Source organism: Nerophis ophidion, linkage group LG06, assembly GCF_033978795.1.
Source record: "Nerophis ophidion isolate RoL-2023_Sa linkage group LG06, RoL_Noph_v1.0, whole genome shotgun sequence".
Taxonomy (NCBI): domain Eukaryota; kingdom Metazoa; phylum Chordata; class Actinopteri; order Syngnathiformes; family Syngnathidae; genus Nerophis; species Nerophis ophidion.
In genome coordinates this window covers 75,726,119-75,749,972 of record NC_084616.1, presented here as the reverse complement: position 1 = coordinate 75,749,972, position 23,854 = coordinate 75,726,119, and the positions used below count along the sequence as shown (strand labels likewise).

Sequence of the window (23,854 nt, the reverse complement as noted above, 5' to 3'; positions counted from 1 at the left end):
TTTTATATAGTAACATCCCTCTCTCTTTTAGGTAAAAATATTAAAAACAAAAACAAATAAAACCTTACATCGATAGATAAATAAATAACTACATTTAATTATAGCATAGACATAACATCAATCGCTCTTCTTGGTAAAAAAATTAAAAAAAAATCCTAAAAACAACAATATATCAATAAAAATAATACATAAAATCACTAAAAAGAAAAAAATGAAATAATCCACATTAAATGTGATATAAAAATTTTATTAAAAATAAACATGTGTTCGGTACTTTCAATCTTCTAAACAAGAAAAGTGTTTTGCTATATATATTGCATGTCAGACTCACAGGACTGGTGTGGACGGTGGATAGCAGCTCGAATCTGATTGTAGCCGAGGTCATCACCCTGATGATGTCATCCCACGTCTGACCTACATGGGGTGAAGGGAAAATGTACTTAACTCACTGCACCTAAGGTTAATGAGGAATGTTATTAGTCACAGACACACACACCTTCTACTTGATCTCCATACTTCATCTCGGAGGCCTCCTTCATTTGACCTCTTCTCAGTCTGTGAGAAGGACAAGATGGGGGAAAAAAACCAACACTTGAGTTCATGTCAAAAAGCAGAGCAGACATCAGCTTCTGTCCTTTAGAATGATTTGAATAGCATTTGCATGTTATTGTTGTAGTGGCTCATTTCTGTCCGAAATCTGTTTTGGGTAACTTTCACCTAGATACATTGGGAAGGACACGACATGAGAGGTCAACATTGGACAGTTACAGCGGGGCAAAAAAGTATTTAGTCAGCCACCGATTGTGCAAGTTCTCCCACTTAAAATGATGACAGAGGTAGGTAATTTTCATCATAGGTACACTTCAACTGTGAGAGACAGAATGTGAAAAAAAAATCCAGGAATTCACATTGTAGGAATTTTAAAGAATTTATTTGTAATTTATGGTGGAAAATAAGTATTTGGTCAACCATTCAAAGCTCTCACTGATGAAAGGAGGTTTTGGCTCAAAATCTCACGATACATGGCCCCATTCATTCTTTCCTTAACACGGATCAATCGTCCTGTCCCCTTAGCAGAAAAACAGCCCCAGAGCATGATGTTTCCACCCCCATGCTTCACAGTAGGTGTGGTGTTCTTGGGATGCAACTCAGTATTCTTCTTCCTCCAAACACCACGAGTTGAGTTTATACCAAAATGGATACATGGATGATACAGCAGAGGATTGGGAGAATGTCATGTGGTCGGATGAAAACAAAATAGAACTTTTTGGTAAAAACTCAACTCGTCGTGTTTGGAAGAAAAGGAATACTGAGTTGCATCCCAAGAACACCAGACCTACTGTGAAGCATGGGGGTAAAAACATCATGATTTTGGGCTGTTTTTCTGCTAAGGGGACAAGACGATTAATCAGTGAGAGCTTTGAATGGTTGACCAAATACTTATTTTCCACCATAATTTACAAATAAATTCTTTAAAATTCCTACAATGTGAATTCCTGGATATTTTTTCCACATTCTGTCTCTCACAGTTGAAGTGTACCTATGATGAAAATTACAAACATCCGTCATCATTTTAAGTGGGAGAACTTGCACAATCGGTGGCTGACTAAATACTTTTTTGCCCCACTGTACATAAGTTGCTATGAAAGAAATCAGGGCATCATGGAGCGTATGAGCGGCATAGCTCGGTTGCTAGAGTGCCCGTGCCAGCAACTTGAGGGTTGCAGGTTCGATCCCCGCTTCCGCCATCCTAGTTACTGCCGTTGTGTCCTTGGGCAAGACACTTTACCCACCTGCTCCCAGTGCCACCCACACTGGTTTAAATGTAACTTAGATATTTGGTTTCACTATGTAAAGTGCTTTGAGTCACTTGAGAAAAAGTGCTATATAAAATATAATTCACTTCACTTCAAATAAGAAGAGAAGACCAAGCCTGTTGTGTGCTCTTTCTTTATTCTTTCACGAGGGTTCACCATCTTTCGTCTCATGAGACACTGTTTTCATATTGATTCAATCCAACTTTGACCAACACGCCGGATTGTAGTCAGCTGGAGGCGTGTCTTAATGAAATTAAACAATGGATGTCCGCTAACTTTTTGCAACTCAACGCCAAAAAAACGGAAATGCTGATTATCGGTCCTGCTAGACACCGAACTCTATTTAATAATACAACTCTAACATTTGACAACCAAACAATTAAACAAGGCGACACGGTAAAGAATCTGGGTATTATCTTCGACCCAACTCTCTCCTTTGAGGCACACATTAAAAGCGTTACTAAAACGGCCTTCTTTCATCTCCGTAATATCGCTAAAATTCGCTCCATTCTGTCCACTAAAGACGCTGAGATCATTATCCATACGTTTGTTACGTCTCGCCTCGACTACTGTAACGTATTATTTTCGGGTCTCCCCATGTCTAGCATTAAAAGATTACAGTTGGTACAAAATGCGGCTGCTAGACTTTTGACAAGAACAAGAAAGTTTGATCACATTACGCCTATACTGTATATACCTTTTATATACATATATAAATACATATATACCTATACTGTATATACCTTTACATACATATATACCTATACTGTATATACCTTTATATACATATATACATACATATATACCTATACTGGCTCACCTGCACTGGCTTCCTGTGCACTTAAGATGTGACTTTAAGGTTTTACTACTTACGTATAAAATACTACACGGTCTAGCTCCATCTTATCTTGCCGATTGTATTGTACCATATGTCCCGGCAAGAAATCTGCGTTCAAAGGACTCCGGCTTATTAGTGATTCCCAAAGCCCAAAAAAAGTCTGCGGGCTATAGAGCATTTTCCGTTCGGGCTCCAGTACTCTGGAATGCCCTCCCGGTAACAGTTCGCGATGCCACCTCAGTAGAAGCATTTAAGTCTCACCTTAAAACTCATTTGTATACTCTAGCCTTTAAATAGACTCCCTTTTTAGACCAGTTGATCTGCCGTTTCTTTTCTTTTTCTTCTATATCCCACTCTCCCGTGTGGAGGGGGTCCGGTCCGATCCGGTGGCCATGTACTGCTCGCCTGTGTATCGGCTGGGGACATCTCTGCGCTGCTGGTCCGCCTACGCTTGGGATGGTTTCCTGCTGGCTCCGCTGTGAACGGGACTCTCGCTGCTGTGTCTTGGATCCTCTTTGGACTGGACTCTCGCGACTGTGTTGTATCCATTGTGGATTGAACTTTCACAGTATCATGTTAGATCCGCTCGACATCCATTGCTTTCCTCCTCTCTAAGGTTCTCATAGTCATCATTGTCACCGACGTCCCACTGGGTGTGAGTTTTCCTACCGAGGATGTCGTGGTGGTTTGTGCAGCCCTTTGAGACACTAGTGATTTAGGGCTATATAAGTAAACATTGATTGATTGATTGATTGATACTATCTGATTGTGAGTAATTAAAACTGTTGTAACAAACTCTCTTTTGTTCCTGTTTAAGATTCGGACTTTTCGGCCACATAAATTGGCTACCACTAACAGGATGAGGCCCCGGGTTGAATCCCCGACATTTCTCCCACATTGTTTTATTAATGACAGCTAATGGAGATTAGTGCAGGGAGGATTAAAGCAGAGTGAGACAGAGGAGGAGGGTGAAGATGGCGGAGTATCTTACTGCAGGTACTGTGCAGCAGAGAGCTGAGAAGCAGGAGTCTTCACAGGCCCACACACCAGATGTCTCTGCAAACACCCGAGAGCAGGTAAAAATAGTACCACCAGCCAGTAGCCCGTGTGTGTGTGTGTGTGTGTGTGTGTGTGTGTGGTTACCTGCGTGTGTGTCGCTCCACTGGCTCTCCACAGCATCGCTATCTGCTGCTGGCGGAACTCATCCTGACAGGAGGTCACGTGCAAGGCGGTCGCCATGACGACCTGCGGGGGAGAAAAAAGTTGCTTCTGAAAAGTGTGGCAGTCATTCATGCGACATTGTGATGGTGTGACTTCCTACGGTGCAGTCAGCTGTGGCCAAGTCCAGCTGTGCCAGGTGGGAGACACTGTCTCTGTGTACTGAGACACACACAAAGCAACACTATTTCACACGCATGAACCTATTAAAATTGTATTTTTAATTCACTGATTTATCCATCTCTCTCACCTGTGCATGTTCCCAGGCTGGGATCGTATCCTTGCAGCCCCTCGTCCTGAAACACTCGCTTCAAGTTAACCCTGACCGCCGCTTCGTTCTCGCCCTCGTCCGCCTTCTTCCTCCCTCGCCCTGCGCTGGTCTTCCTGCCGCTCTCCGTTTCTCTCTCTCTGTACGCGGACTTTTCCAACGCTTCTTGGATCTTCTCCTCGCGCTCCTTGTTGGTCCAGTCGGCCGGGCAGGTGGGCCAGTCGATGCCCAGACTGCGGAGGAAGTTGACCGTGTCGCCGTCTTCCGGGAGCACGGGGCAGAGGGACACTGAAAATCTGATACAAAGTGGAGAACTGGTTGGCAATTTTACCCAAAAAATATTGGAAATATCACCAAAGAGGCGCCTTAATAAATAAAAATATATATACATTTGTTGGACAAAATGAGACGTCAAGGCTTGGTTAGCCCAGAATTTTTTAATAATGAATGAGGGGAAAAATGGAAATTTTAGTTTTGGTCCGGCCCTCACTGACTTGGGACCATTGCAAAATGATGTGCGTCCCAAAGTCACCAGCCTTGGCGTCACTATAGACACCCATTTTAAACTAGACAAATGGCGTTTTAAAATCGTGTTTTTATCACCTTCGTCTTTTAGTAAAGGTTAAACCGTTTTTATCTTTTAACCTTTTTGAACAAGTCGTGCATGCTTTTATTTCAAGTGGCCTGGACTACTGCAATGCACTTTATGCTGGCATTAGCCAAAAAGCTCTCTCCCGGTTGCAGTTAGTCCAGAACGCGGCAGCACGACTTTTAAAAGGGGCCAGGAAACGCCAGCATATAACCCCAATTCTTCAGAGTTTGCACTGGCTCCCTGTTCATTTTAGAATTGATTTTAAAACATTGCTGTTTGTTTTGAAATCTTTACATGGACTGACACCTCAATATATCTCGGACCTCATCCAAATTTACATTCCTGCACGCGCTTTGAGGTCCGAGAGCCAGTTCCAGCTCGTGGTGCCAAAGACCAGACTTAAAACCAGGGGAGACAGGGCCTTCTCTGTGGTCGGCCCTAAGCTCTGGAACACTCTGCCCCTCCATGTTCAAACTGCTTCCACAGTGGACTGTTTTAAGTCTCGTCTTAAGACCCACTTTTATTCTTTGGCTTTTAACACTACGTGAATTGTGTGGTCCTCTGTTCTCTGCTGTCCTCTGTGTTTTTTATACACTTTGATTTCTATTTAGGCGCCAGCGCCCCCCGCGACCCCGAAAGGGAATAAGCGGTAGGAAATGGATGGATGGATGTTTTAATTGATTTTACCCTTTAAAATAGTTTTTAATCATATTTGTTTTTATATTGTTTTCATTGGTACTGTGGTGGACTCTCCTATTTCTGGGGCTGAGGTCGCTGAGGTAGTTAAAAAGCTCCTCGGTGGCAAGGCCCCAGGGGTGGACGAGATCCGCCCGGAGTTCCTTAAGGCTCTGGATGCTGTGGAGCTGTCTTGGTTGACAAGACTTTGCAGCATCGCGTGGACATCGGGGGCGGTACCTCTGGATTGGCAGACCGGGGTGGTGGTTCCTCTCTTTAAGAAGGGGGACCGGAGGGTGTGTTCCAACTATCGTGGGATCACACTCCTCAGCCTTCCCGGTAAGGTTTATTCAGGTGTACTGGAGAGGAGGCTACGTCGGATAGTCGAACCTCGGATTCAGGAGGAACAGTGTGGTTTTCGTCCTGGTCGTGGAACTGTGGACCAGCTCTATACTCTCGGCGGGGTTCTTGGGGGTGCATGGGAGTTTGCCCAACCAGTCTACATGTGCTTTGTGGACTTGGAGAAGGCATTCGACCGTGTCCCTCGGGAAGTCCTGTGGGGAGTGCTCAGAGAGTATGGGGTATCGGACTGTCTGATTGTGGCGGTCCGTTCCCTGTACGATCAGTGCCAGAGCTTGGTCCGCATTGCCGGCAGTAAGTCGAACACATTTCCAGTGAGGGTTGGACTCCGCCAAGGCTGTCCTTTGTCACCCATTCTGTTCATAACTTTTATGGACAGAATTTCTAGGCGCAGTCAAGGCGTTGAGGGGTTCCGGTTTGGTGGCGACGGGATTAGGTCTCTGCTTTTTGCAGATGATGTGGTCCTGATGGCTTCATCTGGCCGGGATCTTCAGCTCTCGCTGGATCGGTTCGCAGCCGAGTGTGAAGCGACCGGAATGAGAATCAGCACCTCCAAGTCCGAGTCCATGGTTCTCGCCCGGAAAAGGGTGGAGTGCCATCTCCGGGTTGGGGAGGAGACCCTGCCCCAAGTGGAGGAGTTCAAGTACCTTGGAGTCTTGTTCACGAGTGAGGGAAGAGTGGATCGTGAGATCGACAGGCGGATCGGTGCGGCGTCTTCAGTAATGCGGACGTTGCACCGGTCCGTTGTGGTGAAGAAGGAGCTGAGCCGGAAGGCAAAGCTCTCAATTTACCGGTCGATCTACGTTCCCATCCTCACCTATGGTCATGAGCTTTGGGTCATGACCGAAAGGATAAGATCACGGGTACAAGCGGCCGAAATGAGTTTCCTCCGCCGTGTGGCGGGGCTCTCCCTTAGAGATAGGGTGAGAAGCTCTGTCATCCGGGAGGAACTCAAAGTAAAGCCGCTGCTCCTTCACATCGAGAGGAGCCAGATGAGGTGGTTCGGGCATCTGGTCAGGATGCCACCCGAACGCCTCCCTAGGGAGGTGTTTAGGGCACGTCCAGCTGGTAGGAGGCCACGGGGAAGACCCAGGACACGTTGGGAAGACTATGTCTCCCGGCTGGCCTGGGAACGCCTCGGGATCCCCCGGGAAGAGCTAGACGAAGTGGCTGGGGAGAGGGAAGTCTGGGTTTCCCTGCTTAGGCTGTTGCCCCCGCGACCCGACCTCGGATAAGCGGAAGATGATGGATGGATGGATGGATGGATGGTTTTCCATCCATTTCCTACCGCTTATTCCCTTTCGAGGTCGCGGGGGGCGCTGGCGCCTATCTCAGCTACAATCGGGCGGAAGGCAGGGTACACCCTGGACAAGTCGCCACCTCATCGCAGGGCCAACACAGATAGACAGACAACATTCACACTCACATTCACACACTAGGGCCATTTTAGTGTTGCCAATCAACCTATCCCCAGGTGCATGTCTTTGGAAGTGGGAGGAAGCCGGAGTACCCGGAGGGAACCCACGCAGTCACGGGGAGAACATGCAAACTCCACACAGAAAGATCCCGAGCCTGGATTTGAACCCAGGACTGCAGGACCTTCGTATTGTGAGGCAGACGCACTAACCCCTCTGCCACCGTTTTATTGGTTTTATATTTATTTATTTTTTGTTTTTATTCAGTCATTGGTGGAGCATAATATATATATATATATATATATATACTTTTTTTTATTTTATTTTACTTTTTTTATTTTTTTTGTATTTTTATTTTTTTTACAAATGTTTTTAACATGGCTGTGCAGCACTTTGGAAACGTTATTGTTGTTTAAATGTGCTATATAAATAAAGTGGATTGTATTGGATTGAAAGAAGGAGTGGCATAAAACATGTCTTACTGTGGCTGCGTCTGAGAAAGTTGTACATGTAAAAAAAAAACTACGGTGCGTTCAAGGACCGCATAAATTAGTAGGACAAAAACAGCTCTCGTTAAATCCTCTCATCGGTGAAGAATGTTTAATATAAAAAGTGATTTCTAAAAATAAGGAAGGTTTGTGTCATGTTTTCTGTCTTGCAGAAACAATATTAAAACATGATACTTTCACAATATCATGTTAGACCCGCCCGACATCCATTGCTTTCGGTCCTCTAGGGGTGGGGGGTTGGGGGTTGCCCACATATGCGGTCCTCTCCAAGGTTTCTCATACTGAGTGTGAGTTTTCCTTGCCCTGATGTGGGCTCTACCGAGGATGTCGTTGTGGTTTGTGCAGCCCTTTGAGACACCAGTGATTTAGGGCTATATAAATGATCATTGATTGATATTTTAATAGGTATACTGTAATGTAAGAATTCTGTATCACAAAACCAGAATTATAATGACAAAAAAAACAACAACATAAATAATAATAATAGAAAGAGCAAAATGTTCAAGAAGAAAATAATACATATGACAAACAAAAATATCTATGCTTAAGATAATCCATCCATCCATTCATTTTCTACCGCTTGTCCCTTGTGGGGTTATGAGGGGTCGCTGGAGCCTATCTCAGCTGCATTCGGGCGGAAGGCGGGGTACACCCTGGACAAGTCGCCTCCTCATCACAGGGCGTTTAAGATAATCATTTATCACTATTAGTATATGGAAAAATATATACAATGCAATATATATTCTAAAGTTACTATTTTATCATCTGATCTATATTACAAATCAATTCAATTGTATGCATACAGTATTTCCGTTTAAGATAATCATTTACCACTATTAGTATATACAAAAATACATACAATGCAATATATATTCTAATGTTACTATTTTATCATCTGATCTAAAATATTACAAATTAATTCAATTGTATGCATACAGTATTTCCTTTTGTTTTCATACTATTATATCAATAGTGTCTTCTAAAAACAGTCTCAAAATATTTTCTCGCACATTTTCCAACAAAAATTGCAAAAACATGAGCTTTTTACTTTAATTCAGAGCCAAAAAAATGGGTTTAAGAATATTAAACTGTTAAAAAAAATAATGTTGTTAAAGACTATTGAAAAAGTGCCGATGTCTGCAATCATAAAAAGGACTATACAACAATAGTGAATTATATTTATATAGCGTTTTTCTCTAGTGACTCAAAGCACTTTACATAGTGAAACCCAATATCTAAGTTACATTTAAACCAGTGTGGGTGGCACTGGGAGCAGGTGGGTAAAGTGTCTTGCCCAAGGACACAACGGCAGTAACTAGGATGGCAGAAGCGGGGATCGAACCTGGAACCCTCAAGTTGCTGGCACGGCCACTCTACCAACCGGTTGGTAGAGTGATAATTATAATTAAAAAAATAAAAATAAGACAAAGATGACAAGAGGACATATTCTATTATAATAGATATAAGAAACAAATGCATCTACAGTTAGAATAATCATTTATCAACATCAGTATATTTAAAACGGATCATAAAATGCAGTATATATTCCAATGTTACAATTGTATCATCTGATTTATAATATACAACCAATTCATTCAATTGTATGCATACAGAATCTAAAACTGTTTAAACAGTTTATCTTATGAAGAGTCCCAATTGACTTTCAAAATATTCAAATATAAATATTCAAACATTCAAAATATTTTTTTCCACAAATTTTCCATTAAAAAAATGCATACTACCAGCTTTTTACTTTAATTTAAAGCCTAAAAAGTTTAATCATCGTATAAATTATTTAAATAATGTTTTATTAATGTTGATAAAGACTAATGAAAACGTGCTGTTGTCAGGATGAAAGGGACTTTGCAACAACAATAGTAATAATCATTTAAACATAAAAATAAGACTAAGCTGATGGATAGTAGTACATATCCTGGTATAATAGATGAAAAAAAATAAATGCATCTACATTTAGGATAATAATTTATCAATATTAGTATATGCAGAAACATATTATAAAATGCAGTATATATATTCTCATGTTACCATTTCATCATCCATCCATTTTCTACCGCTTATTCCCTTCGGGGTCGCGGGGGATGCTGGCGCCTATCTCAGCTACAATCGGGCGGAAGGCGGTGTACACCCTGGACAAGTCGCCAACTCATCAACTGTTGTGTATTACCAATTCCTTCAATTGTATGCATACAGTATTTCAAACTGTTTTAAATATTATTTCAATAGTTTCTTTTATGAAGAGTTTCAATTGTCAACATTTTCAAATATATAAAAATATTCAAAAAGCATATACGGTAGATATATTTTTCACACATTTTCAATTTTAAAGTGCATATTATTAGCTTTTTACTTTAACTTGGTGCCAAAAAAGGTCTAATAACAGTATAAAATATTTTTAAAAATGTTAAAAACTAATGAAAAGGGGCGGATGTCAGGAATCATTAAAGGGACTATACAAAAATAATTAAAAAAAATAAGAGTAAGGTAATAGAGAAGAATATACAATATACTATTATAATAGACATGAAAAAGAAATGCATCTACATTCAGGATAATCATTTATCAATAATTGTATATGTAAAACTGTATCATAAAAAGCAGTATATATTTTAATGTTACCAAATTATAATCTGATAGATATTTATTTCCCGTTGTTTCAAATGTAAGCATATAGTATTTAAAGTATATTTAATATTATTTTAAAGGGTTTTTTTTTTATAAAGAGTCGCAATTTAATGTAAAGTCAAAATATTTTTTCACACTTTTTCCATCAAAACAATGACATAGTTTAGGTTTTCACTTTAACTAAGAGTCCAAACAACATCTAATATTATTATAAACTGTAGGTTAAAAAAATAAAATAAATATTGATTAAAAAAAGTATTACAAACAGGAATTTAATAAATATTTACTGTAGCAGCATTGACCGACTCACCCTTGCCCTCTCAACAGTGCCCCCATGTGGTCAGCCAACAGAATGGTCCTGAGCTGACCCAGAGTGAGGCTGTCAGGAGTAGGGGGGTTGGGTTTAGGGTGCAGGGCGGGACAGTTGAGCACCACACAGCCCTGCCTCAGGGCACTGGGCGCCAGGTAATCCGTAGCGCCGCCCGCCAGCACGGCCTTGAAAGCGGCGGCCCGGTCCACCCTCACCCTCAGACCTTCATCCATCACCTCTCCACCCGCCACTGGGAGGACGCCGCGGCCGCACACTGACAGGACCCTGGTCATCACTGCTGGAGGAACCTAAGAAGACACAAGGAGACATTAGATTTATTAATACAAAGCCTTGCTTCCTTCTACTCCTTTTCGAGCATGTTGTAAAAAGAAAAGAAAAATACATGATGAATCATGTTGAAACTGCATTCATGTTCGAAATAAACTTCAACCAAATCAAATACTGTATGACAGTTCAGAATATTACAGAACACGACTGTCGGAATAATTATCACAAAACTTTGTTTCAATGCGTTCCCGGCGAGCAGACAAAAGCTGTCTTTGATCTTACCAATCAAAAGGCCTGTAAAACTCCACTGTGTAGGAAGGGAAGCGACATGAAGGTGTCGGTTTCTTTGGTGTAATGTAATCCACAGGAAGATTTTGTCCTGACATGAGACCTACAAAGTGGAGAGGAAGCAGGGCCTGACCCCCCTCCAGGCACATTTTCTTTGAACTGCTTTGTAGCCAAAGGCGACGGCTGTTTACGACCCCCTTCCTTTAGAAACAGCAGTGGCCATGTAATCAGGGAAAGTCCAAATAACAGGGCAGGCGTACAATCTTTCGTCAGAGCGTGGTGGGAGACTGTTCAAGGCCACAGCCCCGACGTTTCTCCTCAATTGAGCTAAATTGAAATCTGTCTCTGTTTAATTCCTTGCTTCTTTGTCTGTTTAGTAAATTTCATTAGTGTTTGAATCTGACACTCTCCTCACTGTAATTATATTTCACTTCTAATGAACATATTGACACAATATGAATGTTGAAATGTGACCTAAAACATGCCTGTACATTTAGGAAAGGTTTTATGATGGTGACCATTTGACTTGTGAACAAATAAAATCACTTTACATGGTTCTGTTGGAGAAAATAGTGCAAGTGCACTTACTGCTGTACACACACACACACACACACACACACACACACACACACACACACACACACACACACACACACACACACACACACACACACACACACACACACACACACACACACACACACACACACACACACACACACACACACACACACACACACACACACACAGTTGTAGCTGTGCGTGACTGTCTGACCCAAATTGTGATCGCCACTGATGGCTTCATAATTATCGCCTCCAGCTGACTGTCTGGTCCGGTCGATCCTGATGGAACATGTACTTAATCATTTGGACTTGAATGTTTTTCTTATTAGAGAAGGATCACATCTACAAAATATACTTCATATTTGATGGTTCAATGTCGAGAGGGAAAAAAAGCAAATTTTTACAGCAATTGTTTTGTGAAAGTTGACTCGGATACTGTAGAAAAAAATATTACATGCAAATCAGTGCTGCCAATCATTGATCTATCCCAGAGACTAATAATAAAAGTAATGAAAATAGTCATTGAAATATATTATAGGGTTTGTAAATTACATTGGTTTTTACGTTATTTTTTGTTTCAATGAGTTCCCGGCGAGCAGACAAAAGCTGTCTTTGATCTTACCAATCAAAGGCCTGTAAAACTCCACTGTGTGGGATGGGAAGCGACATGAAGGTGTTTTAAATGCCTACTAAAGTGAGATGTTCTTATTTAAACGGGGATAACAGGTCCATTCTATGTGTCATACTTGTTAATTTCGCGAAATTGCCATATTTTTCCTGAAAGGATTTAGTAAAGAACATCGCCAATAAAGTTTGCAACTTTTGGTCGCCAATAAAAAAACCCTTGCATTTACCGGAAGTAGCAGACAATGTGCGCGTGATGTCACAGGTTGTGGAGCTCCTCACATTGTTTACAATCATGGCCACCAGCAGCGAGAGCGATTCGGACCGAGAAAGCGACGATTTCCCCATTAAATGTGAGCAAGGATGAAAGATTTGTGGATGAGGATAGTTAGAATGAAGGACTAGAAGGAAAAAAAAGGCGAGGGCAGTGGGAGCGATTCCGATGTTATTAGACACATTTACTAGGATAATTCTGGAAAATCCCTTATCTGCTTATTGTGTTACTAGTTTTTTAGTGAGATTATATGGTACCTGAAAGTCGGAGGGGTGTGGCCACAGGTGTGGTGACCGCCAGTGTCTCTGAGGGAAGCCACGTTTCTCCACGAGGCAAAGCAAAGGCAGCTGTTGGGGACAGGCTGAGCTTTTTTTTCTCTTCCTCCGCGGTGGAAGCATCCCACGTTCGTGACGGCATGTTGTAGAGGACAGTGCCTTTAAAGCACGCTCCCAATATTGTTGTTCGGGTGGAAATCGGGAGAATGGTTGCCCAGGGAGATTTTCGGGAAGGGCACTAAATTTCGGGAGTCTCCCGGGAAAATCGGGAGGGTTGGCAAGTATGAGAATTAGCGGTGAATGTGGTGTTACCGGAGGGCCAGCTCTAATGTTAATTTGATATTGCCTTAAGGGCCAAATGAAATTAAACGGCCCGCTTGCCAGAGTTTGACACCCATGCCCTAAAGCACCAGGACTGGCGAAAATTGCGATCTAATCAAATAACCAAAATTGCGCTCTAGCGCCCCCTAGGAAAAAACACAGACAAATCTGCTTGTAATTTCCGTTAGAAATGTCATAGAGACATGAAACAAAAGCCTCTATATAGGTCTGACTTAGACCTATATTTCATACACTGACCTCCTGCAGCACAAATCTACAGGAAGTTGGCAAAAAAAAACCTTCAAAACAAAAGTTTCCTAAAAAATGTCATTTTTGCCTCTTTGAGCTGTAATTTGACTCCCTTAAAATGCTTCAAAACTCACCAAATTGGACACACACATCAGGCAGGAGGCAAGAGAGTCCACAGCTGCCTCTTTGACAGGTGCAGGAGGAACGACGCAACCTATCCGCTCATGTCTACGGGAAGAGCCGACTTATTACCACAATTTTTCTCACCGAAATCTGCTGTTTGACATGTGGTAGGGAACCATGCTTGCTTGACCGCTCTGTTCCATATTAAAGCTTCACCGTCATCTTTAGGGAATGTAAACAAAAACACCGGCTGTGTTTGTGTTGCTACAGCCGGCCGCAATACACCGCTTTCCACCTACAGCTTTCTTCTTTGTAGTCTCCATTATTAATTGAACAAATTGCAAAAGATTCAGCAACACAGATGTCCAGAGAAATCACTGCATGTAAGCGATGATATTACAGACATTTGATCCCTTAGACGGTACTGCATCAAAAACTGACAGTGTGTAAAGGATATCACCACGTGGCCTCAGGAACTTTCATAAAACCACTGTCAGTAACTACAGTTGGTCGCTACATCTGTAAGTGCAAGTTAAAACTCTACTGTGCAAAGTCAAACCCATTTATCAACAATATCCTGAAACGCCGCCGGCTTGGCTGGGTCCGAGCTCACCTAAGATGGACTGATGCAAAGTGGAAAAGTGTTCTGTGGTCTGACGAGTCCACATTTCAAATTATATTTGGAAACAGAGGACGTTGTGTCCTCCAGAACAAAGAGGAAAATTACCATTCGGATTGTTATAGACGTAAAGTTGAAAAGCCAGCATCTGTGATGGTATGGGGGTGCATTAGTGCCCAAGGCATGGGTAACTTACACATCTGTGAAGGAACCATTAATGCTGAAAGGCACATACAGGTTTTGGAGCAACATATGTTGTCATCCAAGCAACATTATCATGGACGCCCCTGCTTATTTCAGCAAGACAAGTGTTACAACAGCGTGGCTTCGTAAAAAAAGTTTGGGTACTTTCCTGGCCCGCCTGCAGTCTAGACCTGTCTCCCATCGAAAATGTGTGGCGCATTATGAAGCGTAAAATACGACAGCGGAGACCCCGGACTGTTGAACGACTGAAGCTCTACATAAAACAAGAATGGGAAAGAATTCCACTTTCAAAGCTTCAACAATTAGTTTCCTCAGTTCCCAAACGTTTATTGAGTGTTGTTAAAAGAAAAGGTGATGTAACACAGTGGTGAACATGCCCTTTCCCAACTACTTTGGCACATGTGGCAGCCATGAAATTCTAAGCTAATTATTATTTGCAAATAAATAACAAAGTTTATGAGTTTGAACATCAAATATGTTGTCTTTGTAGTGCATTCAACTGAATATGGTTTGAAAAGAATTTGCAAATCATTGTATTATGTTTTTATTTACATCTAACACAATTTCCCAACTCATATGGAAACGGGGTTTGTACATTAAATTATTGCAAGAATTATTGCAGGAATGGGAAAGAATTCCACTTTCAAAGCATCAACAATTAGTTTCCTCAGTTCCCAAACGTTTATTGAGTGTTGTTAAAAGAAAAGGTGATGTAACACAGTGGTGAACATGCCCTTTCCCAAATACTTTGGCACGCGTGGCAGCCATGACATTCTAAGCTAATTATTATTTGGAAATAAATAATAAAGTTTATGAGTATGAACATCAAATATCTTGTCTTTGTAGTGCATTCAACTGAATATGGGTTGAAAAGGATTTGCAAATCATTGTATTCTGTTTATATTTACATCTAACACAATTTCCCAACTCATATGGAAACAGGGTTTGTACATTAAATTACTGCAAGAATGGGAAAGAATTCCACTTTCAAAGCTTCAACAATTAGTTTCCGCAGTTCCCAAACGTTTATTGAGTGTTGTTAAAAGAAAAGGTGATGTAACACAGTGGTGAACATGCCCTTTCCCAACTACTTTGGCACGTGTGGCAGCCATGAAATTGTAAGCTAATTATTATTTGCAAATAAATAATAAAGTTTATGAGTTTGAACATCAAATATGTTGTCTTTGTAGTGCATTCAACTGAATATGGGTTGAAAATTATTTGCAAATCATTGTATTCTGTTTATATTTACATCTAACACAATTTCCCAACTCATATGGAAACGGGGTTTGTACATTAGATTATTGCAAGAATGGGAAAGAATTCCACTTTCAAAGCTTCAACAATTAGTTTCCTCAGTTCCCAAACGTTTATTGAGTGTTGTTAAAAGAAAAGGTGATGTAACACAGTGGTGAACATGCCCTTTCCCAACTACTTTGGCACATGTGGCAGCCATGAAATTCTAAGCTAATTATTATTTGCAAATAAATAACAAAGTTTATGAGTTTGAACATCAAATATGTTGTCTTTGTAGTGCATTCAACTGAATATGGTTTGAAAAGAATTTGCAAATCATTGTATTATGTTTTTATTTACATCTAACACAATTTCCCAACTCATATGGAAACGGGGTTTGTACATTAAATTATTGCAAGAATTATTGCAGGAATGGGAAAGAATTCCACTTTCAAAGCATCAACAATTAGTTTCCTCAGTTCCCAAACGTTTATTGAGTGTTGTTAAAAGAAAAGGTGATGTAACACAGTGGTGAACATGCCCTTTCCCAAATACTTTGGCACGCGTGGCAGCCATGACATTCTAAGCTAATTATTATTTGGAAATAAATAATAAAGTTTATGAGTATGAACATCAAATATCTTGTCTTTGTAGTGCATTCAACTGAATATGGGTTGAAAAGGATTTGCAAATCATTGTATTCTGTTTATATTTACATCTAACACAATTTCCCAACTCATATGGAAACAGGGTTTGTACATTAAATTACTGCAAGAATGGGAAAGAATTCCACTTTCAAAGCTTCAACAATTAGTTTCCGCAGTTCCCAAACGTTTATTGAGTGTTGTTAAAAGAAAAGGTGATGTAACACAGTGGTGAACATGCCCTTTCCCAACTACTTTGGCACGTGTGGCAGCCATGAAATTGTAAGCTAATTATTATTTGCAAATAAATAATAAAGTTTATGAGTTTGAACATCAAATATGTTGTCTTTGTAGTGCATTCAACTGAATATGGGTTGAAAATTATTTGCAAATCATTGTATTCTGTTTATATTTACATCTAACACAATTTCCCAACTCATTTGGAAACGGGGTTTGTAATATTTTGGTATGTATGATACTCTAACGTCCAAAATACACAAATGAAAGAAAATTCACTCAAAAGATGCAACTATTGAGACATTTAGGAAGGTTCTGGAAGGGAAGGTGCGGCCACCAACCTGTCCGTCCGCATAGAGAGTGTTGAGCATGGTGCTGGCCGACAAGAAGTCTCTGCTTCGGAGGTTCTTGGCGCTGCTCTCCTTAAACCACAGTTTCTCCGGCTCGGGGAACGTCTTGTCGCCGCCGACTCCTCTCCGGACGCCGCCGCGGACATTTCCACGCGTGGCCCGCAGTGCGGAGCTCAGCGCCCGTACGGTGGGAGTGATCCGGAGAGGCGACTCCTCCGTGTTCGCCATCGAGCAGCGGTGGAGCTCAGCGGGAGAAGATCCGCGCCATGCCGCAACGACGTCGGAGTAAACTACGGCGTGTTCGTTCCAAGCTTCGACGGGAACGAGGACAGTCGAACGCGGGTCGATGTCATATATTGGCTAGGGGGGATATTTTTATATACCGGAATATTAAGCGTTGAGTCGTGTTCCTTTACGGAAGAATTTCCGTGTCGGACGAGCGGGGAAATAATTCTGCCGCCATCTTGTGGATTGTTGAGGAACTGCAGCCTTAAGCATAAATTGACAACAAATACTTTTATTGATTGGTTGAATTAGATATATTTATTTCTTCTTACTCATTAAAATATATGAAAACGTTTTTATTTCCTTATACCTCCAATATTTTTGAAATATATACATAATGGCTGGTTTATATGTGGACGTACAGCCTGTACTTTGGAATATTGGATTGTTTTATTGTTTGATTGTTTTATTGTTTAAACCTTTTTGAAACTAAGAGCTACTTCTTTAGTACTGATTAATGCGAAGGGCTACCAGTTTGATACACACTTAAATAAATTGCCAGAAATAGCCAATTTGCTCAATTTACCTTTAATAGATAAATCTATATGTATATATTTTTAAAAATGGGTATTTCTGTCCGTCATTCCGTCCTACATTTTTTTTCCTTTTGCGGAAGGTTTTTTGTAGAGAATAAATGATGAAAAAACATTTAATTGAACGGTTTAAAAGAAGAGAAAACAGGGAAAAAAAAGAAAATTAAATTTTGAAAAGTAATTTATCTTCTATTTTGACTATTTGAAATTCAAAATTCAACCGAAAAAAATTAACAGAAAACTAGCTAATTCGAATCTTTTTGAAAAAATTAAATAAATAATTTATGGAACATCATTAGTAATTTTTCCTGATTAAGATTAATTTTAGAATGTTGCTGACATGTTTTAAATAGGTTAAAATCCAATCTGCACTTTGTTAGATTATATAACAAATTGGACCAAGCTATATTTCTGACAAAGACAAATTATTATTTCTTCTAGATTTTCCAGAACAATTTTTTTTAAATAAATTCAAAATACTTTGAAATAAGATTTAAATTTGGTTCTACAGATTTTATAGTTTTGCCAGAATATTTTTTTTTTTTATTTTAATCATAATAAGTTTGAAGAAATATTTCACAAATATTCTTCGTCGAAAAAACAGAAGCTGAAAAAAAGAATTAATTTGAAATTCATTTATTATTCTTTACAATAAAAAATAAATGTACATGAACATTGATTTAAATTGTCAGGAAAGAAGAGGAATAAATGTAAAAGGTAAAATATCTTGTCTTTGTAGTGCATTCAACTGAATATGGGTTGAAAATTATTTGCAAATCATTGTATTCTGTTTATATTTACATCTAACACAATCCTAAAATCATTTTTAAGGTTGTATTTTTTCTCTAAAATTGTCTTTCTGAAAGTTATAAGAAGCAAAGTAGTGATTTTGTCTCTCTTAGAATTAAAAATGTCGAGCAAAGCGAGACCAGCTTGCTAGTAAATAAATAAAATGAGAAAAATAGAGGCAGCTCACTGGTAAGTGCTGCTATTTGAGCTATTTTTAGAACAGGCCAGCGGGCGACTCATCTGGTCCTTACGGGCGACCTGGTGCCCGCGGGCACCGCGTTGGTGACGCCTGAATTAGATATATTTATTTATTCCTACTCATTAAAATATCTGAAAAAGTTTTTATTTCCTAAGGTAGAAAAGCGCTATACAAGTACAACCCATTTATTTTATTTTTATTTATACCTCCAATATTTTTGAAATAAATACATAATGGTTGGTTTATATGTGGACTTACAGCCTGTACTTTGGAATATTGTACAGCACAGTATGTGAATTGGATTCTTTTAAAGTTCAACTCTTCTTAAAATACTGCAAAATGCTAAAATGTAGTAAATATGCAAGATAAATATATACAGCACACTTAACTCCAGTATAGTATCGTAACACCGGTAGATATTATCATACATGTGAAAAGCACTTTGTTTCATTTGTTTTGTGTAATAAAATCACTTTAGTTTGGTTTGGATTAAATGCATGAATAAAAAACATTATGCTTATATATTGAAGAAAAAACTAAATATTATCAATAATTTACATATTTTTTGTAAAATATATTCTGGCATATATTATTATAAGTCAACCAAAATAAATTGTTAATTGTGTTAGTTACAGGCTATATTCATATAATTATTTATCTATTTATTTATATAATATTTATTTATTTATTTAAAAAATAAAGTGTCTACACAATACAGTACATATTGTGTAAACACTTTGTGTATACTTATACTTTATACATTGTATCATTTTTCAAAATCAAATGTGTCGAGTTTATTTTACATATTATTTTTAAAACCATAATTTTTGTTTTGTACAAAATATTTTTGTTAAATTTTTTATTTAAAAAACCTGTCGAGACAGTTTCCTTATTATTTATGATTTAAATGTTATTGTTGTTCATATTGGGATTTTTTCATCTACTTTTTAAAATTTTTTATATAATTTTTTTAATCAAAAACCTGTCAAGACAGTTTCCTTATTATTTATGATTTAAATGTGATTGTTGTTCATATTGGGACTTTTTTATCTACTTTTTTTAAAAATTTGTATAATTTTTTTAATCAAAAACCTGTCAAGACAGTTTCCTTATTATTTAAATTTTATTGATGTTCATATTGGGAAATTTTTATCTACTTTTTACTTTTTTTATATGTATATATTTTATCAAAAACCTGTCAAGACAGTTTCCTTATTATTCATGATTTACATTTTATTGTTGTTCCTATTGAGATTTTTTATTAACTTTTTTCTGTTCTTTTTTTGTTATATTTATTTATTAAAAACCTGTCGAGACAGTTTCCTCATTATTTATGATTAAAATTTATTTGTTCGTATTGGGATTTTTTTCCATTTAATTTTTTCTATTTTTTTTGTTATTTTTTCATTAAAAACCTGTTGAGACAGTTTCCTTATTATTTATGATTTAAATGTGATTGTTGTTCATATTGGGACTTTTTTATCTACTTTTTAAAAAAATTTGTATAATTTTTTTAATCAAAAACCTGTCAAGACAGTTTCCTTATTATTTATGATTTAAATGTGATTGTTGTTCGTATTGGGATTTTTTTATTTACTTTTTTTCAATTTTTTGTAATATTTTTTATTTTAAATATGTGGAGACTGTTTCCTTATTATTTAAGTTTTTGTTTTTATTTATATTGGAATTTTTTAATTTACTTTTTTCATTTTTTGTTACATTTTTTTAATTAAAAACCTGTCAAGACAGTTTCCTTATTATTTATTATTTAAATTTTATTGACGTTCATATTGGGAAATTTTTATCTACTTTTTACTTTTTTTATATATATATATTTTATCAAAAACCTGTCAAGACAGTTTCCTTATTAGTCATGATTTACATTTTATTGTTGTTCCTATTGAGATTTTTTATTAACTTTTTTCTGTTCTTTTTTTGTTATATTTATTTATTAAAAACCTGTCGAGACAGTTTCCTCATTATTTATGATTTAAATTTATCTGTTCGTATTGGGATTTATTTCCATTTAATTTTTTCTATTTTTTTTGTTATATTTTTCATTAAAAACCTGTTGAGACAGTTTCCTTATTAGTTATGATTTAAATTGTATTGTTGTTCATATTGGGATTTTCTTATTTACTTTTTCCTATTTTTTTGTTATATTTTTATTAAAGACCAGTCAAGACAGCTTCCTTATTATTTATGATTTAAATTGTATTGTTGTTCAGATTGTGACTTTTTAATTTACTCTTTTACTATTTTTGTTGTTGTATTTTTTTATCAAAACCCTGTCGAGACAGTTTCCTTATTATCTATGATTTAAATGTGATTGTTGTTCATGTTGGGATGTTTTAATTGACTTTTTAAATCTTTTTTGTTATATTTTTAATTTAAAACCTGTCGAGACAGTTTCCGTATTATTTATGATTAAAATGTTATTGTTGTTCATGTTGGGATGTTTTAATTGACTTTTAAATTTTTTTTGTTATATTCTTTTTATTAAAACCCTGTCGAGGCAGTTTCTTTATTATCTATGATTTAAATTATATTGTTGTTCATATTTTTGTTGTTTTTTTTACTTTTTTCTATTTTTTTATTAAAAAATTATCGAGATAGTTTCCCTATTATTTATGATTAAAATGTTATTGTTGTTCAAATTGGGATTTTTTTTTATTTTATTTTTTCTATTTTTAATTAAAGAAACCTGTTGAGACAGTTTCATTATCATTTATGATTCTTAATTTTATTGTTGTTCATATTGGGATTTTCTAATTTACTTTTTTCAGTCAAACAGATCATTGTAAATACAACTGATAATACACTTAAAATACCTCAAATAAAAATGAATACATTCCCACTAATTATATCTGGAATGCAACACCAGCCGTCTTATTGGCGAAAAATACAGTTTCATACAAAACTGCATGATTTTTTTCAGAGAAACGTCTAAAATAAACCGTAAATAAAGTAACCGACTGTAAATAATATTATGACAATTATGCTAAAAAACAAAAACAAGACACATATGGTCATGATGGTCAATGTTATTTAGGAAAAAAAAACAATTCCCAACAAAAACTTCCCTTCCAAAAGTCCTTTCTGTCGGCGTCATTCTTTTCTGACACGAAAATCCCGGTTCTGTTTTTACTCTTTCATGCAAGCCGAGAGAAAACGTGTCATTAAGGAAAAACACCAAAATTCTTTCTTTCTACGTGACTCAAGTTCTGCAATATTGAAGAAGTCATGAAACCCCAGGAACTCCAGTCAGGGGCGATGGTTGTGTGGAGAAGTGTTTTGCGCCATGGTATGGAAACGGAACCAATAACCAGCTGAAGGTCAGCATCGCAGCTGCATTATGGGTTCCGTTACCAGCCCACCCGCCACAATAAAGCTGCCGGCCAGAACGCTGCACACAAATGAAAAATAAATCGTTAATGTTCCTGCCGGATGAGCGTAAAACAGACAACCAGCGTCCGCATTTTGGGTCGCGACCCTCGGCTTGGGGACGCATCTTTTCTCACATAACTGCTGATCTGGGGTTGCCATGACAACAAATTGTAACACATACAAATATAAGAAATGATATCCGTGTTGGTCGAGGTGGCGACTTGTCCAGGGTGTACCCGGCCTATTGTCCGAGTGCAGCTGGGATAGGCTCCAGCAACCCCCCGACACCCCGAAAGGGACAAGCGGTAGAAAATGGATGTATATACATAGTGTGAACATGATTATTAGATAGAGAATACACTGAAGATACATGATGTCATTTTTGTGTTAGTCCAGGTGACAGTCCAGGTGTAGCTCGGTGGGTACAGTGGCTCGTGCCAGCAACTTGAGGGTTCCAGGTTCGATTCCCCGCTTCCGCCATCCTAGTCACTGCCGTCGTGTCCTTGGGCAAGACACTTTACCCACCTGCTCCCAGTGCCACCCACACCGGTTTGAATGTAACTTAGATATCGGGTGTCACTATGTAAAAGCGCTTTGAGCCACTAGAGAAAAGCGCTATATAAATATAATTCAGCGTCCGCATTTTGGGTCGCGACCCTCGGCTTGGGGACGCATCTTTTCTCACATAACTGCTGATCTGGGGTTGCCATGACAACAAATTGTAACACATACAAATATAAGAAATGATATCCGTGTTGGTCGAGGTGGCGACTTGTCCAGGGTGTACCCGGCCTATTGTCCGAGTGCAGCTGGGATAGGCTCCAGCACCCCCCGACACCCCGAAAGGGACAAGCGGTAGAAAATGGATGTATATACATAGTGTGAACATGATTATTAGATAGAGAATACACTGAAGATACATGATGTCATTTTTGTGTTCGTCCAGGTGTAGCTCGGTGGGTACAGTGGCTCGTGCCAGCAACTTGAGGGTTCCAGGTTCGATTCCCCGCTTCCGTCATCCTAGTCACTGCCGTTGTGTCCTTGGGCAAGACACTTTACCCACCTGCTCCCAGTGCCACCCACACCGGTTTGAATGTAACTTAGATATTGGGTTTCACTATGTAAAAGCGCTTTGAGCCACTAGAGAAAAGCGCTATATAAATATAATTCAGCGTCCGCATTTTGGGTCGCGACCCTCGGCTTGGGGACGCATCTTTTCTCACATAACTGCTGATCTGGGGTTGCCATGACAACAAATTGTAACACATACAAATATAAGAAATGCTATCCGTGTTGGCCGAGGTGGCGACTTGTCCAGGGTGTACCCGGCCTATTGTCCGAGTGCAGCTGGGATAGGCTCCAGCAACCCCCCGACACCCCGAAAGGGACAAGCGGTAGAAAATGGATGTATATACATAGTGTGAACATGATTATTAGATAGAGAATACACTGAAGATACATGATGTCATTTTTGTGTTCGTCCAGGTGACAGTCCAGGTGTAGCTCGGTGGGTACAGTGGCTCGTGCCAGCAACTTGAGGGTTCCAGGTTCGATTCCCCGCTTCCGCCATCCTAGTCACTGCCACCGTGTCCTTGGGCAAGACACTTTACCCACCTGCTCCCAGTGCCACCCACACCGGTTTGAATGTAACTTAGATATTGGGTTTCACTATGTAAAAGCGCTTTGAGCCACTAGAGAAAAGCGCTATATAAATATAATT

The 23,854-nt window shown here is 38.8% G+C and overlaps 1 protein-coding gene across 1 annotated transcript in view; it reads right to left on the bottom strand.

The window, feature by feature from the left end:
• dalrd3 (DALR anticodon binding domain containing 3) overlaps positions 1-17,337 on the bottom strand; it is a 30,940-nt gene extending 13,603 nt beyond the window's left edge. The window contains exons 1-8 of the mRNA XM_061904858.1: positions 16,933-17,337; positions 10,646-10,953; positions 4,124-4,437; positions 3,977-4,035; positions 3,799-3,900; positions 3,647-3,711; positions 497-555; positions 332-414 (exon numbers count right to left, since the gene is read on the bottom strand). Coding sequence (XP_061760842.1) covers positions 332-414; positions 497-555; positions 3,647-3,711; positions 3,799-3,900; positions 3,977-4,035; positions 4,124-4,437; positions 10,646-10,953; positions 16,933-17,169 — 1,227 coding nt within the window. The 5' untranslated portion in view covers positions 17,170-17,337. The remainder of the gene's footprint in view (positions 1-331; positions 415-496; positions 556-3,646; positions 3,712-3,798; positions 3,901-3,976; positions 4,036-4,123; positions 4,438-10,645; positions 10,954-16,932) is intronic.
• Between the last annotated feature and the right edge of the window lie 6,517 nt (positions 17,338-23,854).